Source organism: Rhinolophus ferrumequinum, chromosome 10, assembly GCF_004115265.2.
Source record: "Rhinolophus ferrumequinum isolate MPI-CBG mRhiFer1 chromosome 10, mRhiFer1_v1.p, whole genome shotgun sequence".
Classification (NCBI taxonomy): domain Eukaryota; kingdom Metazoa; phylum Chordata; class Mammalia; order Chiroptera; family Rhinolophidae; genus Rhinolophus; species Rhinolophus ferrumequinum.
The window spans coordinates 36,290,747-36,317,754 of NC_046293.1; the positions used below are offsets into that span (position 1 = coordinate 36,290,747).

The 27,008-nt window shown below is 39.0% G+C and overlaps 1 protein-coding gene across 1 annotated transcript in view; it reads right to left on the reverse strand.

Moving 5' to 3' along the window:
* Window positions 1–16,088, reverse strand: part of BCAT1 (branched chain amino acid transaminase 1) — a 41,939-nt gene extending 25,851 nt beyond the window's left edge. The window contains 6 exon segments of the mRNA XM_033117656.1: window positions 4,532–4,625; window positions 4,627–4,667; window positions 6,670–6,722; window positions 6,725–6,779; window positions 10,100–10,300; window positions 15,942–16,088. Of these exon segments, the coding sequence (XP_032973547.1) occupies window positions 4,532–4,625; window positions 4,627–4,667; window positions 6,670–6,722; window positions 6,725–6,779; window positions 10,100–10,300; window positions 15,942–16,088 (591 nt within the window).
* Between the last annotated feature and the right edge of the window lie 10,920 nt (window positions 16,089–27,008).

The following is a 27,008-nucleotide window of genomic DNA, read 5'->3' on the forward strand; positions in this document are numbered from 1 at the left end:
CCCCACCAGAAACTACCCTATTGGCATTTTGATCTTGGACTTCTAGCCTCCAGAACTGTGAGAAAATAAATTCTGTTGTTTAAGACACTCAGTCTGTGGTATCCTGTTATGGCAACCATAGCAGAATAAGACATACCCTTTCTCCCTAAGTAACACAAACCCTTCAATCTTAATTTAAATGCCACTTACATGTCACTTCAGGAAATAAGACCTCTAGTCAAGGTTATGTGCTTGTGTTATGTGCTATTATAGCATCCTGCACTTCCTTAAGTTTAGATAAAATGCCTATTACACTTTCTTACAACTGCTTATTTAATTGTGTAATTCTCTGCGTCTTGCTAGTCTGTACATTCCATGCAGGGCAAAACCATCTTTGTCCCCTATACATAGATAGCACCATACATTGTTATACCAGCTTTACTAAATATTTGTCTAAGAACTATCCATCTTAATAAAATGTTGTTTATAGAAAAGGGTTGTGAAAAAAACATAAATGACTATTTACCATACTTGAATTATTTTGATTTAAAAAAATTATCATGCTAATGCTAATATGTTGCATTGATACCATAGAGAAATGTTCCTTTGTCTCTTGCCTGATTTCCTTTAGTGCTGGCCTCTGGACTAACAGATAATTTATATGCAGACACTGAAAGAATATCCCGGAGGAAGCTGAAGTCCAGAATTTTCTGAGGCTTGCTTGAAAGTGGGTAAGGGATAGGGCCGAGTTTATTTGTTCCTAGTTCCATTCAAAGAGAAAGATAGTATAGAGTTAACACTTGACAAAAAGAAAGCTGAGCACTCAACTTTTCTAGTTTTTAAGAATGATCTTAAAATTTATCTAAAAATAGTTAAAAGAAAACTAAAGATAAGGTGAAAAAGACTAAAAGAACACAACTATCTTACCTGATATGTAAAGGCAGTGATGACTGCTCACAGGGTTAGTATAAGGATTATATTAGCTAAATCTGTGGAAAGCACCCAGGGCCTGATCTTTCTCAAATGTTCAACAAATAGCAATTATGAATAATAACTAATAATAGTAATAGTGGTAAAATAAATTCAATATGTACCAATACATAGAGTATTAAAATGACATGAAAATGATTATAGACATGATCATAGAGCCACACTCAATACTTGGTATTGGAATTGTGGAGAATGAGTACTTGGGGAAAATACAAGGATTATTATACGAATGACCTGGGACAGACGGGGTGGTCCATTGAAATCCATTCTAAACAGAAATTTTAGCCTGGATTATTAAACAAGTAAGCAAGATTACTTGAGGGAGAAGTGCTCAGGAGGAGCCAAAGTGAGTCATTCTTAGAAAAACCATGCTTCATTTCCCTTTCTGAAATGACTCTAGGTCAGGGGTTAGCAAATTTCTTAAGTTTTATTGGAACATGAGCACTCATTCATTTACGTGTTGCATATTGTTGTTTTTGTGCTACAAAGGCAGAGTTGAGAGTTGAGCAGTTACCTATCCCTTCACAGAAAGTCTTCCAGGCCCTTTTCTAGATGACAAAAAATTGCTACAAGTTGGTTTTCCTTGTACCAAGAATGGCCTTGAAACCAGGATCTCCTCACTGACCTAGCCTCAGCACTCAGACTTTCACTTTGTGATTCCATCCAACTTGGTTCAGTTGACTGAGCCAAGCACGGCACTGACCTTGAAAGAGAAAAGGACAAATAAGACCAACACAGGGAACTCACAACTGCAAAGAGGATGCACCCCAAATAGGCAAGTACCATCCCAGCTGACCAAGTAAGGGAGTCCTGAGTAGGCTGGTGAAGGGGAAAGGGTTGTATATTTTCAAACTGCTCACTGCAGTATTATATGAGGTAACAGGGAATTGGAATCCCAGTAAGGGAACTGGGACAAAGTGTGAAGTGATAGACTGTATATAGACATATAATAGTAACCAAGACAGAAATGAAAAACACAGGGCTGGGGGAAAAAGTTAAGAAACACAATGAGATCTGTAGGGCAAAATCATTTCTATAAATTAAAATACAGGTATGCAAAGTAATAAGAGATACTTAAAAACAAATTAACAGAATACTCATTCAATACATGAGAATGATTTCCAATGGGGGAAGAGGAGACAAGTGGGGAATGAAGACTGAAGGGAATAAGAAATCAAAGACAGGGACCTCGTAGGCCCAATGATAAGTGCCATGAACTGAGGGGTGTAATAAGTAACCAGGTGCACCACAACTCCAGACTGAAAATAAAGGTAATAATAACAATTGTCCCCTGTGATTAACTTGATATGGATAAGGACGACCTCAAGAGGATGTCCATTGATTGGTAGGAGTGGCCTGATAATAACAAGCTGATTGTCACATGCTACAACCAATGCAAATGAGCTGGCTCTTTAAAAACAGACTCAAGGTTTGAAGATATTAAAACGGGGCTATTAATATGAAATATGTTAATAGTTATGCAAATGAGAATTTAATATTATTTATAAAGAGTGGAATGAATATACACACACACCACACACACACACCACACACACACATCAAATAAGGTTGCAAAAGAATACATTAAAAGTGTGAGCTAAACCCAAGTTAATGATTACAGATTGCTGCTGTAACACCTAGTTTTCAAAGCTGTTCTGCTTCTTTCATTTATAGAGGCTAATTATGAAGAGAAAAGATAAGATGTATAAGCATAAACAAAGGCAGTGAATAAAGAGAATTCTTTTCATGGGAATGTTATGATTATTGGTTAAATTATATGTATAATATAAAGATTTTACAAGGTGATAACAGGAAAAGAAAGACAAGTGTATAAAATTTACATTCCCTTAAGCCCCCGTGGAGTGAACCAGAAATCAAGAAGTGGACCATTTGGCAGAAAGATTTTTTAATGCAAGCTCTAATGAAAATTTCATACTGAAAGATTTCCAATAAAGTTGTGAATGGGGAAAATGTTCATATGAAGTGATTTTAAATGTTTCTGCATTGTTCAAATTGTATTCTGTGCATCTGAGGCTGGTATTAAGCGAAAACAGACTGCTTCTCTAGTTGAGCTCAACTCCAAAAATGATTTAGGAGCACTCCAATGTGGAAGCATGAGTTAAGTGAACATGAGGAATTAATCAACTTCCACACGAGCCAAGGTCAGTTTGGCTTTGAGTGCAGCTGAAGACGTCAAATTGGCCAGTAGCTTGCAGATATGTGGCGACAGCCTGGGACCTGTTTCAAAGGAGCTGAGAGCTGACTCCAGACAGCATGGAGGGTTGTCCCTACCATCAGACTCAACACTTCCAATAACACTTCTTCTCAGCCCTGATATTATTTAGTGCTGTCTTACTCTACCAGCTACCTCTCTAATGGACAGACTGTAATTAAATGGGACTGTGATCAGTTGAAAGGTGGAAGGCTAGGAGCAACGAGCAGAAGAATTTCAGGGTCTGTGGTTGTGCATGTGTATTTTTCTATTGGCCTTGGTCAAAGAACCTGTACACTTAATCAGAATCACTGAGAAAATAAAGGTGCGCACTTGTGTGTGTTCATATGGTCGCACCTGCCCATAGTTACTAAATAGGGTGAAGTGGGATAGAATAGATGTTAAAATCAGCAAAGCCAAGCTTCTTTAGATGTAGGGTTGCTAAATATCAGTAGTGAACCTGACAGTCATGTAATTTTAGCTTATTGTCTAATAAAGTAAAAGTTTAGAAATGTGTTCATGTAGATCTTCTTCATTTAAATATTGATTTCAGATTTTATCTTAATTTGCAATTGACACAGTAGTTTGAAGCACTCAAGCTTTCAGTTTCTCTTTAAGTTTTTACCTACCTATAAATATTTCAGAAAAGATTGATTTAAATGATGCTGAAATTGTTTTTTAATGAGAAATCTTTTGGTAATATGAATGATTTTATCCTTTAGTTCAAAAGTTTTACAAGAGGTTAATGTATTTATGTTTAGTATTTTGTTTAATAATGTGAACTCTATAGAAATTTTTTTTTAATTTCTACCCACTGGCAGTGTGGTATTTTTATTCGTAATCCCTACTCACTGGTTATGAGGGAAGAGACCCCTCCACTTCCACTCTTTACCAACTTATCCCAAGACTTTAAGAAAATGAAAAATAAAAATAGCAGCTCTCCTTCCTCCACATTTCACAACTATGACCACGTCTACCCTGAAGAAGTACTGCCATGACCGGAGGTACTACACTGATAAACTGAGGACATAATGGGTTAGTTTTGATCAGGGGGAAGGCAAACAGCCTCACTCATTGCTCATTTCTTTATTAATCTACCATTTTAATCCATGTCAGCTTCTTCTGTGCCACAATGGCAGAGTAGAGTAGTAACAGAAACCAGGTAGCCCACAAAGCCTAAAATATTACTGTCTGGCCCTTTCAAGAAATATTGCTGACAGGTGGTCTTGAGAATCAGAAGAGAGGAGTCGTTAATGGTGCCACCGGGGGGCTGCTTCAAACTACATACTACTAGAAGTGTCACACCGGGATACACAATGATAACTTGCCCACCAAAGTACCCCCCAAAACAGGGAGTCAATTGGCACCTCAGTTTCCGATGAATGTAGGACGAATATATAGACTAGCAGATGTTGAATATGGCACCCATTCTTGATCCAATTTCCGAGCTTTGAATACACTTTAAAAGCTCTTCCTTGTCAAATCCCTGAAGGAATGAAAAACATAATGAATAATGGAATTTTCTTTCATTGTAGCAATAGAAAAGAATGCTCATGAAAACTTTAGACTGTTAAAAAAGTAATAATAAAACCAAACAAGAATTTTTTTCTGCGACTTCTCCCCAAATTATGATGGGACAACGGACTGTCTATATGGGGAAAATGAAAATTGGATCCCTACCTCTTATCACAGCCAAATATCAACTATAGTTGGATTATACACTAAATGTGATTGAACAGTAAGATTTACAAAAAAATATGTAAATATCACTATCATCTTATGATAGAAAAGAAATCTGTAGAAAGCAATCTCATGATCATGGATGGAAAATAAGACACATGATGCACAAATCATAAAGGAATAAAAGGATAAAATTTGACTTTAAAACTTAAGGATTTCTGTTCTTCAAAAGAGTAAGAAGCAGAAAGCTGGGTGGAGTTATTTGTACATAACCAACAAAGGATTGTAACTGGAATATGTTAAGATATCCTGAAAATTAGTAAGAAAGAGACAGATAACCCAATCAGAAAATGGGCAAAAGCTAAGAACAGTTTGTTTCTAAAGAGAAAAAGATTTTCATTTGCTGAATTGGCACCAGTTTGTAAAATAAGTAGTTTCTACTCACTCAGCAGGACAGAGAAACATATTTTCAGAGATGTGATGGGTTATCCAAGATATTATAGATATGAAGTCAGAAACATGTATTTGAATAGAGCTCATGACATTAGGATTTGGCTATTAAAACACTAATTTGTAATAGCAGTCATGGTGTAGTAATAGTACAATCATATAGGACATACATCACCATGTATCACCTACTTGGGTCTCTGGTACTGCTGTCTAGAGATAAGATTTAGTGGGAAGAGAACCTGACTAGGAATTTTAAAACTTGCATCCAATTTCTGCCCTATTTCTTTATTCTGTGTGACTTTAGCTAAGCGAGTCATTTAAACCTCTCTGGGCTTGAGTTTTCCCCTCTGTGTATGAGGGTGTTACTAAAATTTACAATATATACCTCTTGACAATGGCTGTTACGATCAAACAGATGAAGAATGTAAAACCACATAACACAGTTTGTAGCAGAGTTGATGTCCGATAAACATTACTTCCCTATCTTTCTGTCCCCATTTTAAAGTTTTCCCCGGTGATCTGTCTGTAATGGTAGAAGAGGTGAAACTAGGGCCAGTCCAAAAACATGTACCTTAGTTAACCTTCTACTTCCATATTCTGGCCTCTGAAGGAGGTGAGTGAAGCGTGGGTTACAACAACAGGAATAAGGAAGAAACTGGCTAAAAAGGTGTATTACTTGGGGAAAGCTATTCCCAGGCTTCTTTAATGCACAGCTAGAGCTAGGTTCTGGAGGTTTGGTACTCAGAAAACATAAAAGAAGGAAAAGATGTCTTCATTTCAGAAAGGCAGCCTGGTCATATCTCAGGGGAATGGAAGTCATATGTCACCTTTGCCTTGACGTGAGTCTTAGCAACTAAATATAATACACGTTATAATGAATTCTGTTCCATAACAATGTTATAGCCAGGGTCCAATTGCCATGAAAAACCATTTTGTGATCTTTTTCCTTTAGAAGAAAACTTGGGGGGATAAAATATCAATTAATTAAGTGGTATACTTGCTAGTGTCTAACGAGTTAGGCAAAATATTCCCAAAATAACCTGTGCGGCGTGCCGTGTTTTCCATGTCCAATGCTATAATTTCATACGGCCTTTAATTTTATTTGTTAGTTTGAGGCATACTTTTATTCCTTATCCTTGTATCTCCCACATACACCTTAGTCCTACACAGACATGCAGAGAAATAGGTTGTGTAATTGCAAATGGTATTGGTTACTTCCCTAAAGTAAATCAGAAATAATGTCAGTGTTCCTATAGCTTGACTGAACGTCTAAGTTGCAGAAAGTAGTTCTTGGGTGGTAAGCTCACAGTGAACCATGACGTCAAGAGAAACACAGAAGAATTCTTAAATTGACATACCGGCAAAGTTGCCCTTACAGCAGATCGGTGCATCCTATCCATGTTGAGGTTTGCCGAAAGAGTCGAATTTTATTATCCACCCCTCGAAATGCCTTCATGCCTTCAAATAACTGAAGATAAAAGAGAAATAAACCTTAGAGGTTAACTAAACGAAAACAACCCCTGTGTTCAAAAGACTGCTTGTCCATGAGTTGCTCATCATCTCAATCATCATGTAAAGCTGTGGTCACAGACCTCATCCAGAGATTCCCCAAATCTAGAGAAGCCAACAGGTGACAGACTGGGTAGAGTAACTGGCATAAAAAGAATTCCTTTTATTACTAAACTCTGGTGGGTTATCCTGTTCGGAGTTATCCTGCGCTTCGCAGAAGCCACATTGCCAAGTAACACATTAATGGAGGTTGGAATAAAGCATCACCAATCACATTACGTGGGCTAACTTCCTAGACAATGGAGGCAGAACTCAAAGGCCCTTGGGGCACCCCACAAAAATACCCATGTATCTTTTTCATTTAATCTGGCTCATTCAAATTCTAGACCGTAGATAAGCTAATGTGACCAGAGCTGGTTCAGTCCCCCGAGTCATGGAACCAAGCAGGTCAGACTATAAGCTGTTAAGGCTATGCCAGCTTTCAGAGTGCTTGTCCCAGACCATCACTGCACAGGGATTGAAAAGACTGGGAAGTAGGTACGTACTGAAAATACAGAGAAAAGGGAAAAGTCAGTAATGAGTGGGGAATTTTAACACAGGTTCTCTAAGTAATCGACAGAACAAATAGGCTAACTCTATAAAGCTACAGGAGGTTGACAAACGAATCTAATGGACATTACAGTCAAAAACCCTGCAACACCACCCTGCAGAATGCATGTTCTTTTCACATGCTTTCCACTGAAAGATCTGCCAGAAATCAATACCAGAAGTACAACTGGAAAAATATCAACATTTTGGAAAAGAAGAAACCCATAACTAAATAAAGTATGAGTTAAAGAAGAAAAATAATAGAAATTAGAAAATATGTTGAACTGAATGATAATGAAAAGCGAGACCATGGAAGAAGCTTATATAGAGCCTTAAAGCTTACAGGAGAAAAGAGACATAAATCATGTACAAAAGCACAAAATTCATGTTATAAGTACAAATATGAGTAATTTATTAAATATACTAGGAGTAACGCATCAGTTAAAAGATACGTTTGTCAGATTGGACTCAGCTGATAACATCTGAAAAAAATCTGACAAACAAAATGATATAGAGAGCAACATATAATACAAATACTTTCTAAAATAGAGCTGGTAGGTGTATCTGGTATATAAATAAGTCCTGGAGTCCTAATGCACAGCCTAATGATTATGAACAACAATACTGTACCTTAACCTTCAAAGTTGCCAATAAACTAGATCTTGTCCCCACCACAACAAAGAAATGGTAATTATGTGATATGAAGTGGTGTTAGTTAAGGCTACAGTGGCAATCATACTGCAACATATAAATATCAAATCCACACATTGTACACTTTAAACTTATGGAATGTTATGTCGATTATGTCTCAGAAAAAATGCTGGTGGGTCATATTACTAAATACAAAACAAAATAGACTTTAAGGCAAAAAGCATTATTGGGATGCAAGTAACTTCATAAGATCCCATTTTACTTCACAGTTTGAAAATTAAATGCACTTGATGTAGGTTCAAATAGATGTAAAGGTTATATGATAATATTGAGTAGATGCAAAATATAGATGCAAAATACACAAAAGAATAGCACAGCATGACTAATTTGGATTTATCCCAGGAACAGAGGTTGGTTTAACGCTAGAAAATCAATTAATGAGATTCATTATAGTAATAACTTATGTAAGAAAAACTTTATGATCATCTCGTCAGACGTAATAAATGCATCTGATAAAAATCAAACATTCATTTATTTTTTTAATTATCATTTATTATTATTTAAAACTTTCCTAAATAATTAAGAAAAAAAGGAAACTTCCTTAAGTGACAAATAATATCCACAGTAAACTTTGAATAATAGTACTTAACTTTGAGTAATAATACTTAATAGTAAAATTTAAAGCTTGACTTTTCAGATTAGGAACATCATAAATTACCTACTGTAACTACTTTAATTCAACACTATGCAGCCAGTATAAGGCAAGAATAATGAAATAAAAAGCATTAGGTTTAGAGAAGAAATAAAAAAAAAACTCTCATAGATTATGAAACACAGAGAAGACTAAATAGGCAGAAAATCCAAAAAACTGACACAATCTCTTGAAATTATTTGTTTAGGCAAGGTAGCCCGATGTAAATTATACTTCCCTAACAGCAGCAGTTAAAAAAACAACATTATTTACAATAGAATTTTTAAAAAATACTTAGGTGATGGGGAAAAATCTAAAAAAGAGTGAAAAATGCGTAAGGAAAATATAAAATTTTCCCAAGTCATTAAAGACCTAACCAAATGTAGAAAGCAATCTCATGATCATGGATGGAAAGACTTAATATGCTAAAGATACAATTCTTCCCAAATTGATTTATATATTCAGTGCAATCCAAATGAAAATCATGTCAGGGCATTTTATTTACGTATTTATTTTTAACAAACCTAATTACAAAAGCTGATGGCCTTGAGCTGAATCTGAAAGTCATATGGAAAAGCAAATGATGAAGAATATCCAAGGCACTACTGTAGAGCAAAATAGAAAGACTTGTCCTATTATACATCAAGACTCATTATAATGATTTGGAGATTAAGACAGTGTGGCATGTGTGCAGGTAGACAAGGAAAACACTGAAACAGAATAGAGATCCAGATAGACAAGACAAGAGAACAAAAATGGAGCTCCTGAAGCAAACCCATGGGTACATGACAGGAGCCATGACACATGAGAAGGAAAAGAATAGTCTTTTCAAACGGTGCTGGGACAACTAGCATCTTTAAACAAGACACAAAAGTACTCAACATAGAGCAGAGATTGGTAAATTCAAGTTTTAAAAACTTAACTGTATTTCTTGTCATCAAAAAAATTATATAGAGAGTAAGAAAAAAGGTGAAAGAAGATATTTAAAACATATATCACCAACAAAGGACCCCTTCTCAATCATTAGAAGATCAGAGAAGAGAAATGACTTAGTAAAATATTAAAAGTACAGGCTCTTCGATTGCTACTTTTCTTACCAACTGTCCTTCCTATTTGCTCTAAATGATTATTTATTGACACTATAGAAAACTCAAGATTATCTTAAAAATTAGTTCTTAAGACTTACCTGTAATGCGACTGTCTATAGGAAAAGTCTTAAAGACATTTATGATTTCCTTGAGTAAATATGATAAAGGCCATACAGCCCAAAAGCTATTTTAGCAGGGGGAGTTACTTAGTGCCCACAAGGAAGAACAAACATGTTACCATCCTTATTTTTCTGTACTTACCTCCACTGCATAGTGCAAAGCCGACGAGCCAGGATGCAATGACAAGTTTTGAAGAGCCTTGATGTGTGGTTTCTCCCATCCAAACTCTGAGGACCACTCGACTGTCAACATGTGATCCGTGAAAACAGTTCCAAAAACCAGAGTATTTGGGTCTGGTTTTTCCTTCAAAACGGTGGCTGGTGTGATTATTAGATCTTTAGCCTGGGGAAGAAAAATCAGCACCATTAAAGAAGAGTAACTGAACATCTAAAGGTAACAGGCAGGTAAAATTAAGTCATTGGCCATTAAAAAGTGAAATCACGTGACTCTTTATTTTTATCCCACAACTTATTTATCTTATAACTGAAACTTTGTACCTTTGACCACCTTCACCCATTTCTCCTGTCCCTTATCCCACCTTGACTTTTAAAGGTTGGCACTAACTCAGAAATTTAACAACACAGTGGGAGCCAAACAAATCATGCAAGCATTCAAAATTTGTCTGAAATCTCGGCAATGTATACTGCCTAGTAAACATCAGAACCAAAACGCAATATTTAGAAATGGGGAAAAAAATAGCAGATGAGGTAAAATGATACAAAAAGGAGAATACATCTCTTCTTCATTCCTATCATAGGGTTCACGTTGAGCACTTTGGAAAGGAGGGGTGTCTCCTATAATAAATACAAGCAACACCAACAATAACTTGTTAAACTTAAATGAATGTCATTAAGAACTGAACCCCTTGGTGATGGTTATACTTCAACCCTCCCCCCCAAAGAATTCTTGGAATAAGCCTTACATCCCCTGGGGTGCACTGTAGAAATGAGCAGAGCAAAACAACTGTTTTCCTCTTTGAAGCAGAGAAGTAGAAAATGAACACTAACATATTAATCCTCTGTTCTGTGTTAAAGAAACAGTGAACAAAGGATCTCTTATTGAAAGAAAGATAAATAAAGAGTAATAGGAAACAACCTCACGCAGCAGCATTTCACCAACAGTTCACATAACCATTACAAATGACCAAACACAGAAGCATAAAAATCTCAGACAGTTATCATCACTAACTCTATACCAGCCATAGAAGGCTGACAAAAACCACAAGCAAGGGAGGTCTTTGACCAGTTATAAAACAGTTTTAAGTAGGCACAGGATCACCCTGTTAACAAGTTGTACGGAAAGTCAAGCTCCACTTACTTCAGTACACAAAAGGATTCATTCGCCTACCCCCAAAATCAAATACAGAACTTCACTTTACATCATTGGCTCTTATCATTATTTTTTAAATGATCTAATTACTTCTGATTACTTCACTGTCGTACAGCTGCCTTAGTCATTTGATATATTATGAATGATAATCAGTTTTATTTTTAGAATAATATTCAAGCTGAAAATGTATTCTAAAACAAGCAGAAAGCTCATGTTACAAATCTAAAATGGAACACAAATTTCCTCCAAAACTTGGTCCCTATTCTCAATATTCATATTACTTTCTACTTCTTTATTTATTAACCCTTAACTTACTTAATAGGAGTAACGCACGTTTATTATTTTATTTAAAAATTTGACTGTAAAGAAGGGAAGAAAAATTTAAAGAATAAAATCCCCAACTGCTACCCTGGCCACCACATTCCCACTTCCCAGAGATGGCCTCCATTAACAAAATCATTGTGTATTTTTCCCTACATTTTCTTTGCATCTGACCTTTCAGGGTCATTTAGCATTCTCACAACATTCTCACAACCCTTGGCTTCCCGTATCAGTCACTGAACTGAAACATTTGTTCTTTCAAGTATCTCTTTAATAAGTCTGATTCCTCCATTTCTACTACCCCCTCAGTAACAAATATTCTTAATCTTTTCCATATAATCCCTCATGAACATAATCACCATGAATCAATTACCAGGACCTTCAAAGTCCAGGAACAGATAAATGGCTACAGATTCAAGTCCAAACATGATGGCCCAAAAATCAAGGATCCCGAGTATGGCACTAATTTCCTTTTCAATTCTACCTCTCACTAATGTTCTGCACATGGCTTTTACTTATTGTTGACCAATACATTCAGCTGCAAGTAAATAAAAACTCATAGGAGTGGGTTTTCTCACATCAGAAATCTGAAGGAGCCAGACCTGGCACTACTGCATCATGTCAAGGTTCTGTGATTTTCTTGGCTTTCTCCTCAGGGTCAAAAAAAAGAAAGAAAGAAAAAAGGCTGCTGAGGCTGTAGCTTCAGCTTTGATCTAATCAAAGTCAAAAAAAAGGGTGGGCAGGACAGTACCAGACATATCTGTTCCCTTTGATCACAAAAGCACAATTTTCTCAGAAATTCCCTTATGCCTTATTGGTTAGAAATCTGTCACATGGATCTCTCTAGCTGCAAGGGAGGCTAGGAATACAGTTTGTCCATCCAGGGCTGGTCAGTAGACTGCAAACAGACTCAGGGTTCTGCTAACAAGGAACAGGGGTGAGGCTATATTGGGGCACACATTAGCCCAGTGCCTGAAAACAACCCAGTCCTTACAGATTCTTGTTTCCATGTCTAACATGGAAGGAGAGATGGCAGGGCCCAAACTTGGCTACACACCCTCCATGCTCATCTCTTTTTCTCTCTGCCACTTCCACCACTTGGAGCACTGGACATGAGGTGCCTCCAGTTTATTCCAACTCTTCTTTCTTCCTCCAGCAGTAAGCATGGAAACTGCAGCACCCCATTTAGCTCAGTAATCTGTTGTTGCATCCTCAGCTTCAACTGCTTAGCACTTGGCTTTACTTACTGCTCCTACAACACCATTTGGAGAGAACTCACCATCCAAAATGCTTGATTTGACTCTATAAAAAATCTTTTAATTGATATAAACAGTTGAGAAATAGGAGTCCTTTTTCTTTATTGTGTTGCTCTGTCATTTAGCTCAGTAACTATTACAGATATCACTTTTGTCCGATTAATTCTGTTCTAAACTTCACTAAACTTGGATTAATCTTCATTGTTTGGGATATTGACATAATATCCCAAATAATTGACTACTATAATTTTTATTTAAAAACAAACAACTTATACTTACTATATTTCATAAAAGACCTTTTGTTGGTGTTACAACCCCTTAAAGAACCACCTTTAAGAATGATCATGGCCCAGTATATAATTTTTACTTTTCTGAATACTCTCCTTAAAATACCTCTGGACCACCCATACTGACCCACTGGCCCAGAGAGAGCAAGTTAGTTAACGGTAAAGTAGAGATAAGGGTGTTTATGCTAAACTTAGTGCTCTTGTAATAGTAACTTGCTAACACTAGTTAAGTTTCTGGAAATTTAAAAAAAAAAAAAAATGATTATGTTACCAGGGACTAGTTCTATTTTAGTAAACCACTACATCTTTTTGTCAGACATGCAATTTTTTAATGATGTGATTAGCAAGCCTCTAACTTTCTGATTTGTACATAAGTACTGCCCTATATGCAGTTTTTTGAAGTAATGAACTAGTGGGTGGCTTCAGAATTTCATCAAGACCTCCAATTGTCCTTTATTTGAAACAAATTCCTGCAAATCTGGAAACTAAAACTAACAGGTTTCAATCTAAGCTCAAGAGAAATTACGTAAGAATACTAAATCTAAACAAAGGTGATATAGTTGAATGGAGTTCAAAAGTAAATAAACTATTAACTAAGATGTGTGATTAGTTTTGAGTATGTATGAAATGCAGTTCTAAGGGGGAAAAAATCATTGACATAAAAGAAACAAATTTTATAAACAATTTTTATCAGTGTTCAAAAACCAATTTCTTTTTCTATATTTCCACAGATGGATTAAAAATTAACTATTTGTAAAATGATACTTTCTCCTAAATAATTAATCTGCCTCTTTCTGATGCTCCCTGTTCTCTGATGACTTCAGGATGTTCAGACCACATGCTTATGAAAGAATTTGGAAGGCCACAATGACTGGACTGTGAAATGACAAGAAATATTAACTCAAACAGAGCATACTAAAAAATAACAATTTCCTAACTCAGGATGTGTATTTGGGTAACTATTCACTCTGAAACGGGGAGAGCCACAGCAAGCTACTGCGACCTGTTCAAACACTATCTCTGCATTACAGTTGTAGCAGAAATTGCATAACTTTGTTCTACAATATGTGCTTTTTTTTTTTTTAACTCTATTTGGAAAGCATTAGGTGCTATGTTCATTATCTTTTAGAGACACCCTTAAATCTAATAAGGAGGTATGAGGAGCAGAATTACAGAATTTGGAGTGTCACATTCTGTGGGGGATCTGTAAAGGGGGAATGAGGAGAATAGATAGCTGATCTCTTTGAAACAAGAAGACTCTGGGGTCCATAAAGGGATCCCCCAGTGATAAGGTATCTCATTGCTGGGCCTTGTTGGAAAACTGCATTTCACTGTAAAATGACCATATCAAAATGGAGGATGGGACGCAATATGAAAACTATCCCTAAGAGACCCAAAGGCAATTCAAAAGTTATAAATGGAATAAATCAAGAACGAGAAAACTGTCAAAAGCACAGATGCTACACCATTTTTCTCCCCCAAATTACAATTTCATTTGCCTCATCACATATGCATTATGAATACAACCACCATTACAACTCATGTTTAGACATGCAAAACACGAGTGTAGAATGTCAATATGACGCCCCTAACTAAAATCGATACACAGAAAACTAAATTAACAAAGAAAGAGATTATTACATTATGAATTCTTTACTTTGCAAAAATTATCCCATGTATAAAAGTCTAAAGGTCTTTTGGGAGAAACTGTATTTATCTATACCCTTTGAGGAATTTACTTACTGTATTAAGATAACGCTTAAAGATTATCAAGTAAGAGTCCCTTTTAAGGACCCACATCTCAATATCTAAGTCCCCAAAATGTATTAGAGCTTAGTCTTCATAGACTAGCGAAGTATATTGGCCACAGAGGATATTATCCTTGAAGGAGCAGGAAAAACATGGACAAAATAATTTACAAACTTATTTTAATAAGGAAATTACCATATTCCATTAATGTTTTGGTTTTTAAAATACCAAAGAGCAGAGACCTTATCTTGAATATATCTTTGGATTTCCAATGTCTAGCACAGTCCCTGTACATAGTAAGAGGCCGGGTGTGTGTATAAAATTGAAGAATCAAGTTTCACTCTGTGTCTGAACCTGCCAAAATGTGAGATCATTAGGACACTCTGTGCTATGGATGACAATTGACAGTGACTGAAACAGGCAGCAGGAGAGCAGAAGAGGAATAAAAAGAAGCAAAGAATGTCCATGTTGGGGTGGGAGAGTACAAGGTGGAGATAATGAATTATAGAGAAAAAAATACACCCTACATTTGTATTTTATGATTTTCAAAGTACTTTTACAAGGTTCTTTCTCATTTGCTCCTCACTATTCCTCTGCGAGCTATGAGATTTAATATATAAACCCCAGTATCCAGAGGGAAAAGAAGAAAATATGAGTCTTCTCTTGTAAAATGTTAGGTGCTGCTTAAACAGAAAAATCACGAGTTTAACTTTTTCTGCAAGTGGAATGAGGGTTACGGTTATACGTAACTTATACAACCAGATAAACCTTTAGGGTGGATATTCAAGATTACTTTCCAGAAAAGTTCACGATTCAGGAAATCATATAAGCAATTAACCACCAGGTAATTTTAGATGTGATGAATGTACAACTGCTCCCCAAATTATTTCTCCCCTACGAGTGGAGTTTAAAATGCATTACAGTATATATAACTACTGCATAACCTACATACACAGTGAAAATTGCCCCAAATCTCAATCCAAAGGAATGGATTTATTCAGTTGCATTGCTGTTTCACTTAATCTCTGGCAAACAACTTACCTTAAAAGTTTCCCATCACCTCTTTGAGCCTGCTTCTCCGGTGCATTCTGCAGCGCATCCATTATTGCAGTCTTGAAGAAGAATTAAATCCATTAAGTAAAACCAGGTGGACAACTGGGGCCTGGGGTAATCAATATCACTCACCATTACAACTGTGCTCCGCTCAGGTACCCAAGCAAACAGGAAAAGGAGGATGGAGCACCCAGGCACCGGCCCCAAATGAGAGCGTCCTGAGAGAGCTGCCCTTCACTTCCCACCCTGCCAGAGGTCGTGGCTGTTTTTTTGTCCTCCACCGCTGGCTTAGGGCAGACTGCTTAAATTCCAGGTTCGCTCTACAGAGCCACAGTTCACCAGCTAAGAACAAGAAGATAATTGTCTCCCTTATATCCGAGTAAATCGTCTAGACTAGGGTTTTAAGCCATTTATAGAAAAATCTCCTGGGCGCGCTCAGCCTCGTGGTCTCGTCCGTCACTGGCGCACAATAGCAAGCCTGGAAAAGGGATGGGGACGAGAGTGAACCATTTTCTTCACAAGCAGGGTCCTCCCAGGCAGGCGCGTGGACGCCAAACCCCGCACGTTAAGGACAGAAACCTCATGGAATTGGGGGTGATTTAAAAAGATCCTAAGGGACACAAAGGAAGAGGAGCGAATTGGGAAAAGGTGCAGACCTTTAAAAAAAAAAATCAGAAAACAGCCTAATCTGCTAAGTAACTACGGGAGAGAGGAAAGAAAGGGATCCAAGGAGGCAGAAGGCTGCGGTCAAAATATTTTGGGGGTGGTGAAGGAAGGCTCGCAGGATGAGGCTGTCAGTTTTCGCAGCCCAGAAATCGCACTCATCCGCCTCCTTCCCCAAAACGGCTTCCATGGCGACCCTCACGTCCCGGGTGGCGGTCACCGCTGGGGCTTTCGACCTGGCCGGCGGGGCCTCTCCGAGACAGGACTTCGCCTGCTGGGACCCTAGATTTGGGCAGGGCTGCGGGGCGAGGAGTGGCCGCGGTGGGGGCGGAACGGCGGTGCGAGGCGCAGCGGGATGGTGCAGGAACCGCAGCAGAGCGCGCACGGAGGCCGCCGTCTTCCGAGCCCCGGGTCTAGCCCGCCCTCCCCCCCCGCCCCTTCCGCAAAGCCCGCGCTCCAGGTACCTGGCGGCGATGGGCCGCGGCGGCCTGGGGCAGGCGGGCCGTGCGGAGGCTCAGGGAGCGTCGCGATGCCGCGGGCGGCGGCGGCGGGCGGAGCGCGGCTGGACTTGGAGGCGGGCGGCGCGGGCCCAGCTCCCGCGCACCCACCGCCAGCGCGGGCTGCCACCGCCCGGGGCCCCCGGCCAGGCGAGGCGCAGGGAAGCACGCATCCATTCCAGCATCCTAAGGAGGAGCCGCCACCCGTTCCGGTCCCTCTCTTTCTTCAGTCAGGGAAACCGAAGCCCTCGTCCCTGCCACCCGGCTCCGGCTGGGGCACGAGAGTGCGTGCCACCAGGGGAGCGCCTTTCCTAGTGCAGGCACTTCTCCAGCATCCTTATTTATTAAACAACCCCCGGCTGAGCGGCCCATAAACGCCCCTCTCTAAGGCGAAAGCAATCTCAAGGAAATGCTATATTTACATTAGGGTAGATTTTCTGTCCACAAACCGACAAAGGGCAGTTTCTGCCGCTGTCAGGACTATGCAGCCTGGTTTGGACCGTTGGGCAAGGACTCTTGTCTGCCACCGACCCCCACGTTCTGAGTTAGATTTGTAACTCAAAAGAAGGTTGCAGGGCTACCAGGCTCACATTCCCGAAGCGCTGTTTCTGCCTAAAGACGTGGACGTCACTTTGATCCACCAATTCATCATTTTTGAGCAAAATAGACCATCAAGCGCTCCCAGTGAAACCGACTTGACATTTTCTGATGTTGGCCTGTGATAGCAATATTAGAAAGAGGACCGAGAAAAGGATGTTTGAAATACCACTCAGGTTGGAAGAGAAAAGATTGTAGAAGTTATTGCCTCCTCTGATGTGTTCTCCCCAGGCAATAGGGGCAAGTTCAGCCTAAATCAGGAGACTTCACGGCTTTTAAATTATTAGGAAGTGGTGACTTGGGCTGACTTGATCTTGGAAAGAGAGAAGGGCAGTCTATTCTGGGTAAGAGCAGTTAAATCCAGTCTGGTTTTAGAATTGATTGTATACAGTGCTAAAGGCAACATAGCTGTACTCTTATCAGAAACCAGCATTCACTTCTTCCTTCCTTCCTCCCCTTCAAGGCACAAAAAAGCCTCTTTTACTGGGGTGGAGTCCCAAGCTTCAAAGGCGGTAACAGCCCAAGCAGGTCGCATGCCATCCATGGCAAGTGTCACTGGAAACCTGGAGTCTCTTTTTTAAAAATTTAAAATCAAATTTTAAAATTAAAAAATAAAGTTCAGACCAAGTAAACTCTAGGGCCAACAGTTTGAGACCCCTACCCAAAGCTTAATAAGAAGAAAAACTTAGTTGAAGAATTATAAACTACCTATTTGCATTCAAAAGGTTGGTTTAAATGTCTATACCAGACCTTCATTCCTTCAGAGCCTGTTCCTTTTTTAAGGGCAGCCGCTACACAACTTCAATTTTCTTGCTATTTAAAGGTTACCTGTAAATCTGCCCTTTTCAGGCAAGAAAGCATATGTAATACAAGAAGTGTTATTAAAGAATGCCCACAGTGCCACCTCTACCTTTCCTCCCTTTCTTCAGAGACAAACTCTGTGGAAAGTGCCATCTGTATTCATTGCTCCCATTTCCTCCTTCTTCAAGTGACTATAGTTTGACTTCTGTCCAATATTCCACCTACACAAGGTTTCCTAATGATTTCATTTTGCTCACCCAATGGTTTGCTTCCTGTGAATCTTCACGGATGCACCTATATGCTGATGACTCCTAAATATATGTATTTTTTTCATTCCAGCTCTTCCTGAGAAGTACTTACAGTAAAAACTCTGTCTACAGTATTTATGATGTGAGTTACATTTGTGAAGGTAGGAGGCTGGGGATGCAATGTGAGCCTAGTACCTCCATCCCATTATCATGAATTGCTTCAGCCAGTTAGAAAAATGTTACTTGTGTTAAAAAGTTTTAACTAATCTTACAAACGGAAAAATGTAACAAGTGCTTGTTTATAAAATGTAACAAGTACTCCCTATGCTTTAAGAGCCTCTAAAAGTGGAATGTAGCAGACTCAGGCCTAGAAAGGCTTTCCAGAAAGAGATCCTTAAGCAGAGATCTGGAGGATAAAAACATTTATTATAGGAAGAATGAGTGAAGGGCTTCTGGAACGAAAGTGAGTTCCAGGCCAAAGGGACATCTCTGAGAAGGGAAAGAACATGGAGCTTGCAAGGGCCCCAAAGAGAGCCAGGGCTGGGGCAGAGACAAGCGGAGGGTGCTCAGTCCAGGGTGAGAGTGGAAGCAAAGGGCCAATCATGTCGTGCCTTATAGAGAGAGTTAAAGGGTAAGTTTCCCCCCAAAAGGTAAAAGCATAACTATCATATAGATATAAAATTGAAACAGGGCCCAATTGGCACCCCCATAGTGGAGGCCTCTCTGAATCCCTGGTGGCTTCACCTTTCTTTGACCTACCTATACCTTAACAATAGATCATCCCCCTGTGGTTTGAGCTCAGAACGTCCCTTGTCTCATCCAGTTCCGTTTTAGAAAATTACCCTGAAATTTGTGATTAATACCCTTAGGCTTATTGGTCACAATCTCTATGGTCTAGCATTCTTTCCAGGCTAATCCCATCATTGTTCCTGGGATGCTGATGCCACCTGAGAGCCATGTTGCCAGAGGGAAGGCTCCATACAGACTCCTGGAACCGCCAAGTAGCCTCTGGAAGAACACCCGGATTTTCCTTTAAATACCCCAAGTGGGTCTGAGAATGGGAAGGCAGGCAGCTTTTGGAGGTGTTAACCTGCTGCCTTCTCAGACCGCCGGAGCTCTAATATACACTTACCATGTAGCCCAACTCCTGTGTCGGTCTGTTGGCTGAGTGGCACAGGCAGCACAAGCTCCAAACTCGTTTGGCCTCTGGTTTCAAAATGACCTTGTATTATTCATAACATTTTTTTAAAAACTCATTTAGTGAAGTTATTACCAGGAAGATGTTGAAACTGATTCAAAGAACAGACACATTTCTGGGTCAAAAATACTGAAATGAATTTGCTAATGGACATAAAACTGGCCCTTCCACAGTAAGGGGGAGAAGTTAATTGAACTCCAGAATTTATTCGTGTGTCTGCAGCAGTAATTATTTTGCATTTTTATCAGTTACCTCTGAAATTACTCAAAAACAATGAAACAATATAAAAACTCAATGAAAGGGTCCATGGACTACTAAAAACAAGAAAAACCATTCAGAAACAAATTCATAGTACAGAGAACAAATCAATGGTCACCAGATAAAGGGGTCTGGGGGATGGGTGAAAAGGTGAAAGGGATTAGAAATACAAATTACCATTTATAAAAATAGTCACAGGGAATGTAAAATACAGCATAGAGAATTACAGTCAGCAATGCTGTAATTACTGCATATGGTTGGTGTCAGGTGGGTGCAAGACTTAGGATGATCATTCATAAGTTATATAAATGTCTAATCACCATGTTGTACACCTGCAACTAATATAATATTATGTCAACTGCAATTGAAAAATAAATTTGGGAAAAAAAGAAAAACCGCTTTTAGGATTAAGTAGGGAATGGAGGTCGGGGATTAACAAGATTGATGTGTGCTCTGGTTGCAGTTGGGAAGTTGGAAGGGGGGGGGAGTGCCTGGGTGGAGAGGAATGAGTTTATGAGAAAGCTATTACAGGACCCACATATGAGATGATCCTATTAATAGGTTGGACTTGGCAGGTGGTAGGTGATACAGATGGAGAGAAGCAGTCAGACTTCAGCAATCTTTACATAGAATGGATATAAGAAGGAATATGGGAGAGAGATGCCAAGGATGCTTCCCTGGATTCTGGATGCTCTACTGGTTGGCAATATTCACTAAGAAAAATGGAACACTGAAAGATAATGTCCTTTGAGGGGATGAGCAAGAGTCTGACTGGGGGCATACCAAGTCTTGAGATGCCTCTGAGACTGACTGTTAGAGATCTGCCTATCTGAAGCTCAAATGAGAGGTCTGGATTGGAGGGCACACATTTGTTGTGTCACTAGCATGTGGGCGGTAGCTGAGGCTATGGGTGTGAATGAGATTGTCTTATCTGTGCCTCGTTTTTCTCACCTGTAAAATGGGACACTAGTAACATTGTAAGGGTAAAATTTGGTAAATCGATCATGTATTTAGATTTAGCTAGTTTGCAGTTTGACTCACCACATAGCTAACTAGCTATCCACTTGTAGTTCAATGTAGTTTGCAGTTAGATCTACCCTGGTATTCAGTTGTTTTCTCTTTGTTTCTCCCCTCACTGACTGACTTAAGAATTCTGTTTTGTTCCCTTTCTCAAGGCTATACTTAACTCACTAATCCATTTAATCAATAGAATCCTAACCTGAAAAGAGCAATTTCTTAATCCTGAGGCACCCAGTCACCGGAATCCAATTTGCAACTCCCTTGCAGTTTTTACTGGTGAGGCATAAAGGCTCAGGGCTCCGGGGCCTAGTCTGAGTCGGAAGATTACTTTATCTTAAAACATGCCAGACCCCAGGAAGCAATGTCAACGCTTGGACCTGCCTGACTGACTCCCCCTTTCCTTTGTTCTTATGTACCTATAAAACCTTCTGCCTGTTCTGTTCCCAGAATGGGGAGATGGCCTTGGGACAGCAGTCTGCCTTCCTACCAGAGTGCCGACATTCTGAAGAAACCTACTTTTCTTTCCACCAGCCTTGTCTCTGGATTTTTAACTCTTTGAAGTCTGAGGCAGCTGGACTTTAGCTCGGTATCAACACTTCATGATTGTGGATTGGGACAGACGTTTATAACATACGAGTATGTAACATGTAAATTTAGCACCTTGCCTGGTGAGTCTTACTCCCTCAGTAAATCATTTTCCACCCCAGTTGGCAGACATTTTCTTTAAGAAACCAGATAGTAAGTATTTTAAGCTTTGAGGGCTACGTAGTCTCTGCTGCAACTACTCAGATCTGTCACTATATCGCAAAAGCAGCCATGGACAATATATAAACACATGGGCATGGCTGTGTTTCCAAAATACGGTATCTACAAAAATGGGACAGAGTGGATTTAGCCTGTGGTCTATAGGTTGCTGACCCCTACTCTATGCAGTTGCCCTAGCCAGACACATAAAGGGCGTCCTTCAAACACTACCAAATGATCACCAAGGTCTATACATTCTAGCTCCAAATATTCTAAATCACCATTCCTGCAGCCACATCACCATCATCCTAGTACCAAATAGCTTCCAAGTGGTACTCTGCTTCCAGCCTTGCTTCTCTTTAAGCCATTCTTAGCATGATGACCAGTAAAATCATTTCAAAATGGAAATCTGAACATATCTCTTCTTGGCTGAAAAATCGTCAAGGATTTGTACCATCCTTAGAACAAAATATTTTAACAAGCTCCCTCATCCATCCCAAATTCTGGCTCCTGTACCTGACTCTCTGGCTCAATTTTGCTACTTTCCCCCCCTTCAGCTACATATTTATTTCGATCCTTCTTTTTGACATCAGGCCGTCTCACAGCTGGCCATATGGCCAACACTCCCCTGCCATAACCTGGCTCTCTCATCCTTCCTTTTTCAGCTTATCATGGCACTTTCTTGGGAATACATCCCTGAACCCTGTCAGGGCTACAATGAGTCCCTCTCTTCTTTATTGCCATAGAATTCTTCCCCTTCAAAATAACTGTCATCCTTTTTTTCCTAACGATTTGATTAATGCTGCTCTTATTTTTATAATGGGTAGGAAGCTGTATCTATTTTATTCACCCAGCAATCCCCCCTCACCCAATGCTAGGCACACAGTTCAGACTTAACAAGTATCTTTTGAATTGCCGCTCCCTAATTTTTTTTAACTGTACATTTAATATACTTTAGAATTTTCACTGCCAAAGTCTACAACACAACAGACTACAACTGTCCTCAGACCCTACTCTTCCCCTCCATACAGACTTCTTTCTCCACAGAATTACTCTCCCTCACTCTAAATCTTTTCCTTCCTTTTCCTCTATACTCTCCCTTCCACTATTCTTTCTCTTCCCTTAACCAGCCATAATGTGGGCTTTCAATGTATGATGACTATTAAGGGATTGGACCAGTGCTTTCCAATAGAACTTTCTGCCATGATAGAAATGTTCCATATCTGCTTTGGTAGCCACAAAGCCACATGTAGCTATTCAGCACTTGAAATGTGGTCAATGTGACTTAAGGAACTGAATTTTCACTTTTGCTTAATTTTAATGTATTTACATTTAAATTTAAATAGCCATATATGGCTAACATCTTAGTATAGGTTTGGGCATTGTCATATTTGGTCATAGCTAAGGGTTGGTATCCTCTCTCTATAACCTTTAGCAAAATTACTAACCTCTTTTGAGTCTCACATTTAAACTCAGAGTAATAAGGTAGGCATATCTTATGATGAGATTCAATATAAAGATGTGTATAAAGAACTCAGCATACTTAGTATCCGGTAATTGTTCCATAAATGTTAGCTATTATTATAATTCTCTTTTTTTAAATCACAAATTGTTTTTCACTTTTATGTAGCTCTTGGATTAGGGTTTATTAATGATAACTGTTATACGAGAAGAAAACTTTTTTAATGTAAAATTTGTAAAAAAAAAAAAGGGGGGGGGAGAGGTCTCTGTTTAGTTTATACAACAAACTGCACACCTGTTATTTACATGCTTTCTGCTTGGCATCGGGAAGACAAAAATGGCTGAGGCACAGCTCCTACCTGCCCTGAGAAACCCTATCTCATGTCTCTGGAAAGGTGAGCCAAAAAGAAATCTTGACAAAAGAATTTTCAGTTGAGCTTATTTAATGCCAAGTCCCCTTTAACCAAGTAAAATAAGCATTTCTTTGTAGTATGCTTATAGTTACTATATCAATTTCCTAGGGCTATTCTAACAAAGTACAATAAACTGGTGGCTTAAGACCACAGAAACATATTGTCTTGCAGTTCTGGAGAGTAGGTGTGGGCAGGTCCATGCTTTCTTTGAAACCTGCAGGGGAAAATCCTTCCTTGCCTCTTGCAGGTCCTGGGAACCCCAGGTATACCTTGGCTGGTGGCTGCAGCACTTCCTCTGACGGGGAGATCACTGTCTCTCCCTTCTGCTTCTCTGTTTCCGTTTTACAGAGTCACCCAGTCATATTGAATGAAGGGCCCACCCTAATTCAACTTGACCTCATTTTAACTTGATTACATCTATAAAGACCCTATTTCCAAATGATATCACGTTCCCAGCTACTGGGGTTAGGACTTCAACATTAGCTCTTTGGGGGACACTTCGACCCATAACAGTTAAGTAACTTTACATTTAATGATCATGATGCTATCTTTCATGTTTTCTACTTCGAACACTATTTTTTTTAACCAATACAATTAATTGGTTTATAAAAATATGTGACTTTCACACAACTTTTCATTAGAATTTTATGCTTATATGGGAATAGGCTCTTAATAAAATTTACTTATAGTCTACAAAAAATTACTCACAAAAACATGGCTTTAGATTTTTCCATTCCCTTTCTTACTCCATTCAGTAAGTCACCAACTCATACTGAGATTTCTACCGGCACATTTCTCTTCTCTACGTTCATTGCTGCTTCTCTTTCCTGGAGACAGTCTCCCAGGTGGTACCCCGGCGCCATTCTTGAATCTTCCACCTTCTCTTCTATCTGATAGATCCTCCATGCTGTCAGAATGTTCACTTTAAAAAGCTTTTTCTAAACCAGTTACTCTCCAACTCAAAACCAGAGTATCTGCCAGTGGTTCAGCCAGTTATTATATTCCGGACACTCTGGGTACACATTTCTTATCTAATACTCAAAAGAGCCCCCTGTCCACCAACACTCCTAACACCACCACACACCATGGCTTCTACTTTATAGGTTTTTAGAGAAATCACCTACATTTCCCAAGATCAAACAACTGTAGGCCAACTCAGTTTGACCGCAAGGTATGTATGGAATCTTGCCTCCAGTTCCAGTGGCTTATGAGTCTGCACCCCTATCAGTAAACATTTGAGTATGTGTGACAGATTGTATTTTCAGACTGTATTTTCCAAAGATGCCTGCAACCTTCTCTTTCATTGCCTGTGCTCTATCTGTTCAACCCCATTATGAGGTGGAGTTTGTTTCCCCCACCCTTTTGAATCTAGGTGGGCCCTGTGAATGGACAGATAGAATATGGCAGGAATGTAGAAGTGATGCTGTTCCAATTCTAGATGACACGTTAGCTGGCCTGATAGTTTTGCCTTCCTTCCTCTTGAAGGTTCTTGGGACTCCTCCACTTGGAACCCAGCCACCATGCTGTAAGAAGACCAAGCCCCATGGAGAGGCCATGTGCAAGTGCACTAGTCAACAGTCCCAGATAAGCTCCCAGCCAACATCCAGCATCAACTGCCAGCCACGTGAGTGGGCTATCTTTAATGTCCAGTCCAGTTAAGCCTTCAGATGACTGAAAACACATGATAGACCCCAGACTAAAACTATACAGCTGAGCCCTGGCAGCCTAAAAGACCATAAGAGATAATAACATAAGGTTGTTTTAGCCACAAAGTTTTCGAGTGGTTGGTTATAAAGTATTATTAACCAAAACAGCATGCAAACCTAACATATTTATTTAGTTATTTATGAAAATAACCTCATACATAAGTCATACACAAAAATGGGAATATGAAACATGAGATAAACATGAAATAATTAGCATTTAAAAATATCTTCCTAATTATGGTTGTTTTCTTGTACCATTCTTGGCTAAAGGTCCAATGTGCACAAGGGCCAAGTTATCATAAATTATAGTAGATATAAACCCCTTTTAAACAGTCTTCTTGATGCTACCAAAATCTTCTAGCCCACTGTCTGTGAGTTCTGACTAAATCATTGACATTTTTATCTCAGAATATGGATAATGGAGAATTTATAATAAGAATTGGAAAAATATGAGCTCTGCCTTGTTTTTGTCATTTTCTTATTTGAATATTACTAATATGTTCTTTATTCTGTTTTTATGCTGTTCATTTTTTGTGTTTCTTTTGTTTGCAGAAATCTTTTAAAGCCAGTCGACCTTTTGCAAGGATTATCAATTAACACTAGCTGACATCATCTGTAAATCTCCTTAATCAGGCTGACATACACCACCACAATCACAGCCTGTAAAAGAGGACGAATGTGCAAGGCTGCATAGGACTCTCAGAGCAGTGGAGTTCTTCTCCCCACCAAGACACTGTCAGAGCCTGTGACACTGTGACAATGGGACAGACTGAGCAGAGGGTGCCCATGACAACCCACGTGAGTTAAATATACAATTGAATATATATATGTATATATAAAAACCAGTGCTTCTGATACCCCAGTGGGCTCTGTTCCACATCCTGGGTGCACACATCCCACTTTGAAACCGCTGGGCTTGAAGTGCAAACTCAGCTCAGTCTGTGGGGAGCTGCCTGTCAGAATTCTTTCTTCATCTCTCACTTCCTGACCTTCCCTTGGCCTCATTTGCACTTTCTACTTTCCTTTGTACACAGAAGAAACCTTAGTGCTGCAAGTCTCTAGGTCATCTCAAAGTATGCTAACATGGAGTGACAGATGGACAGAGAAGCAGTCACCCCAAGAATCTAGATAGAAAGACTAGCAATTTCATTTCATGTTTGGAAACCATTAAGCTTATGGTTTTGCTTTTTATAGAAATAGAATCACATATCAACTTCTGGGAGGGAGAAATGAATCCTAATTAAATGAGGCTTGTTTTTTTTTTTTTGTTTTGTTTTTTTTAAATCCAGTATATTATATCGTAGATTGCTTTGGAGAATATTTTGTTTTACACCGGAACATAAGTAGCTGCTCTGCTTTTATGAGTACAGGTTCATTTACTTTAAGGAAATTAACAGCAAAAAGAAAAAGGCTTTGGGCCATGACCAAGGCAGATATATTGAGTTTTAT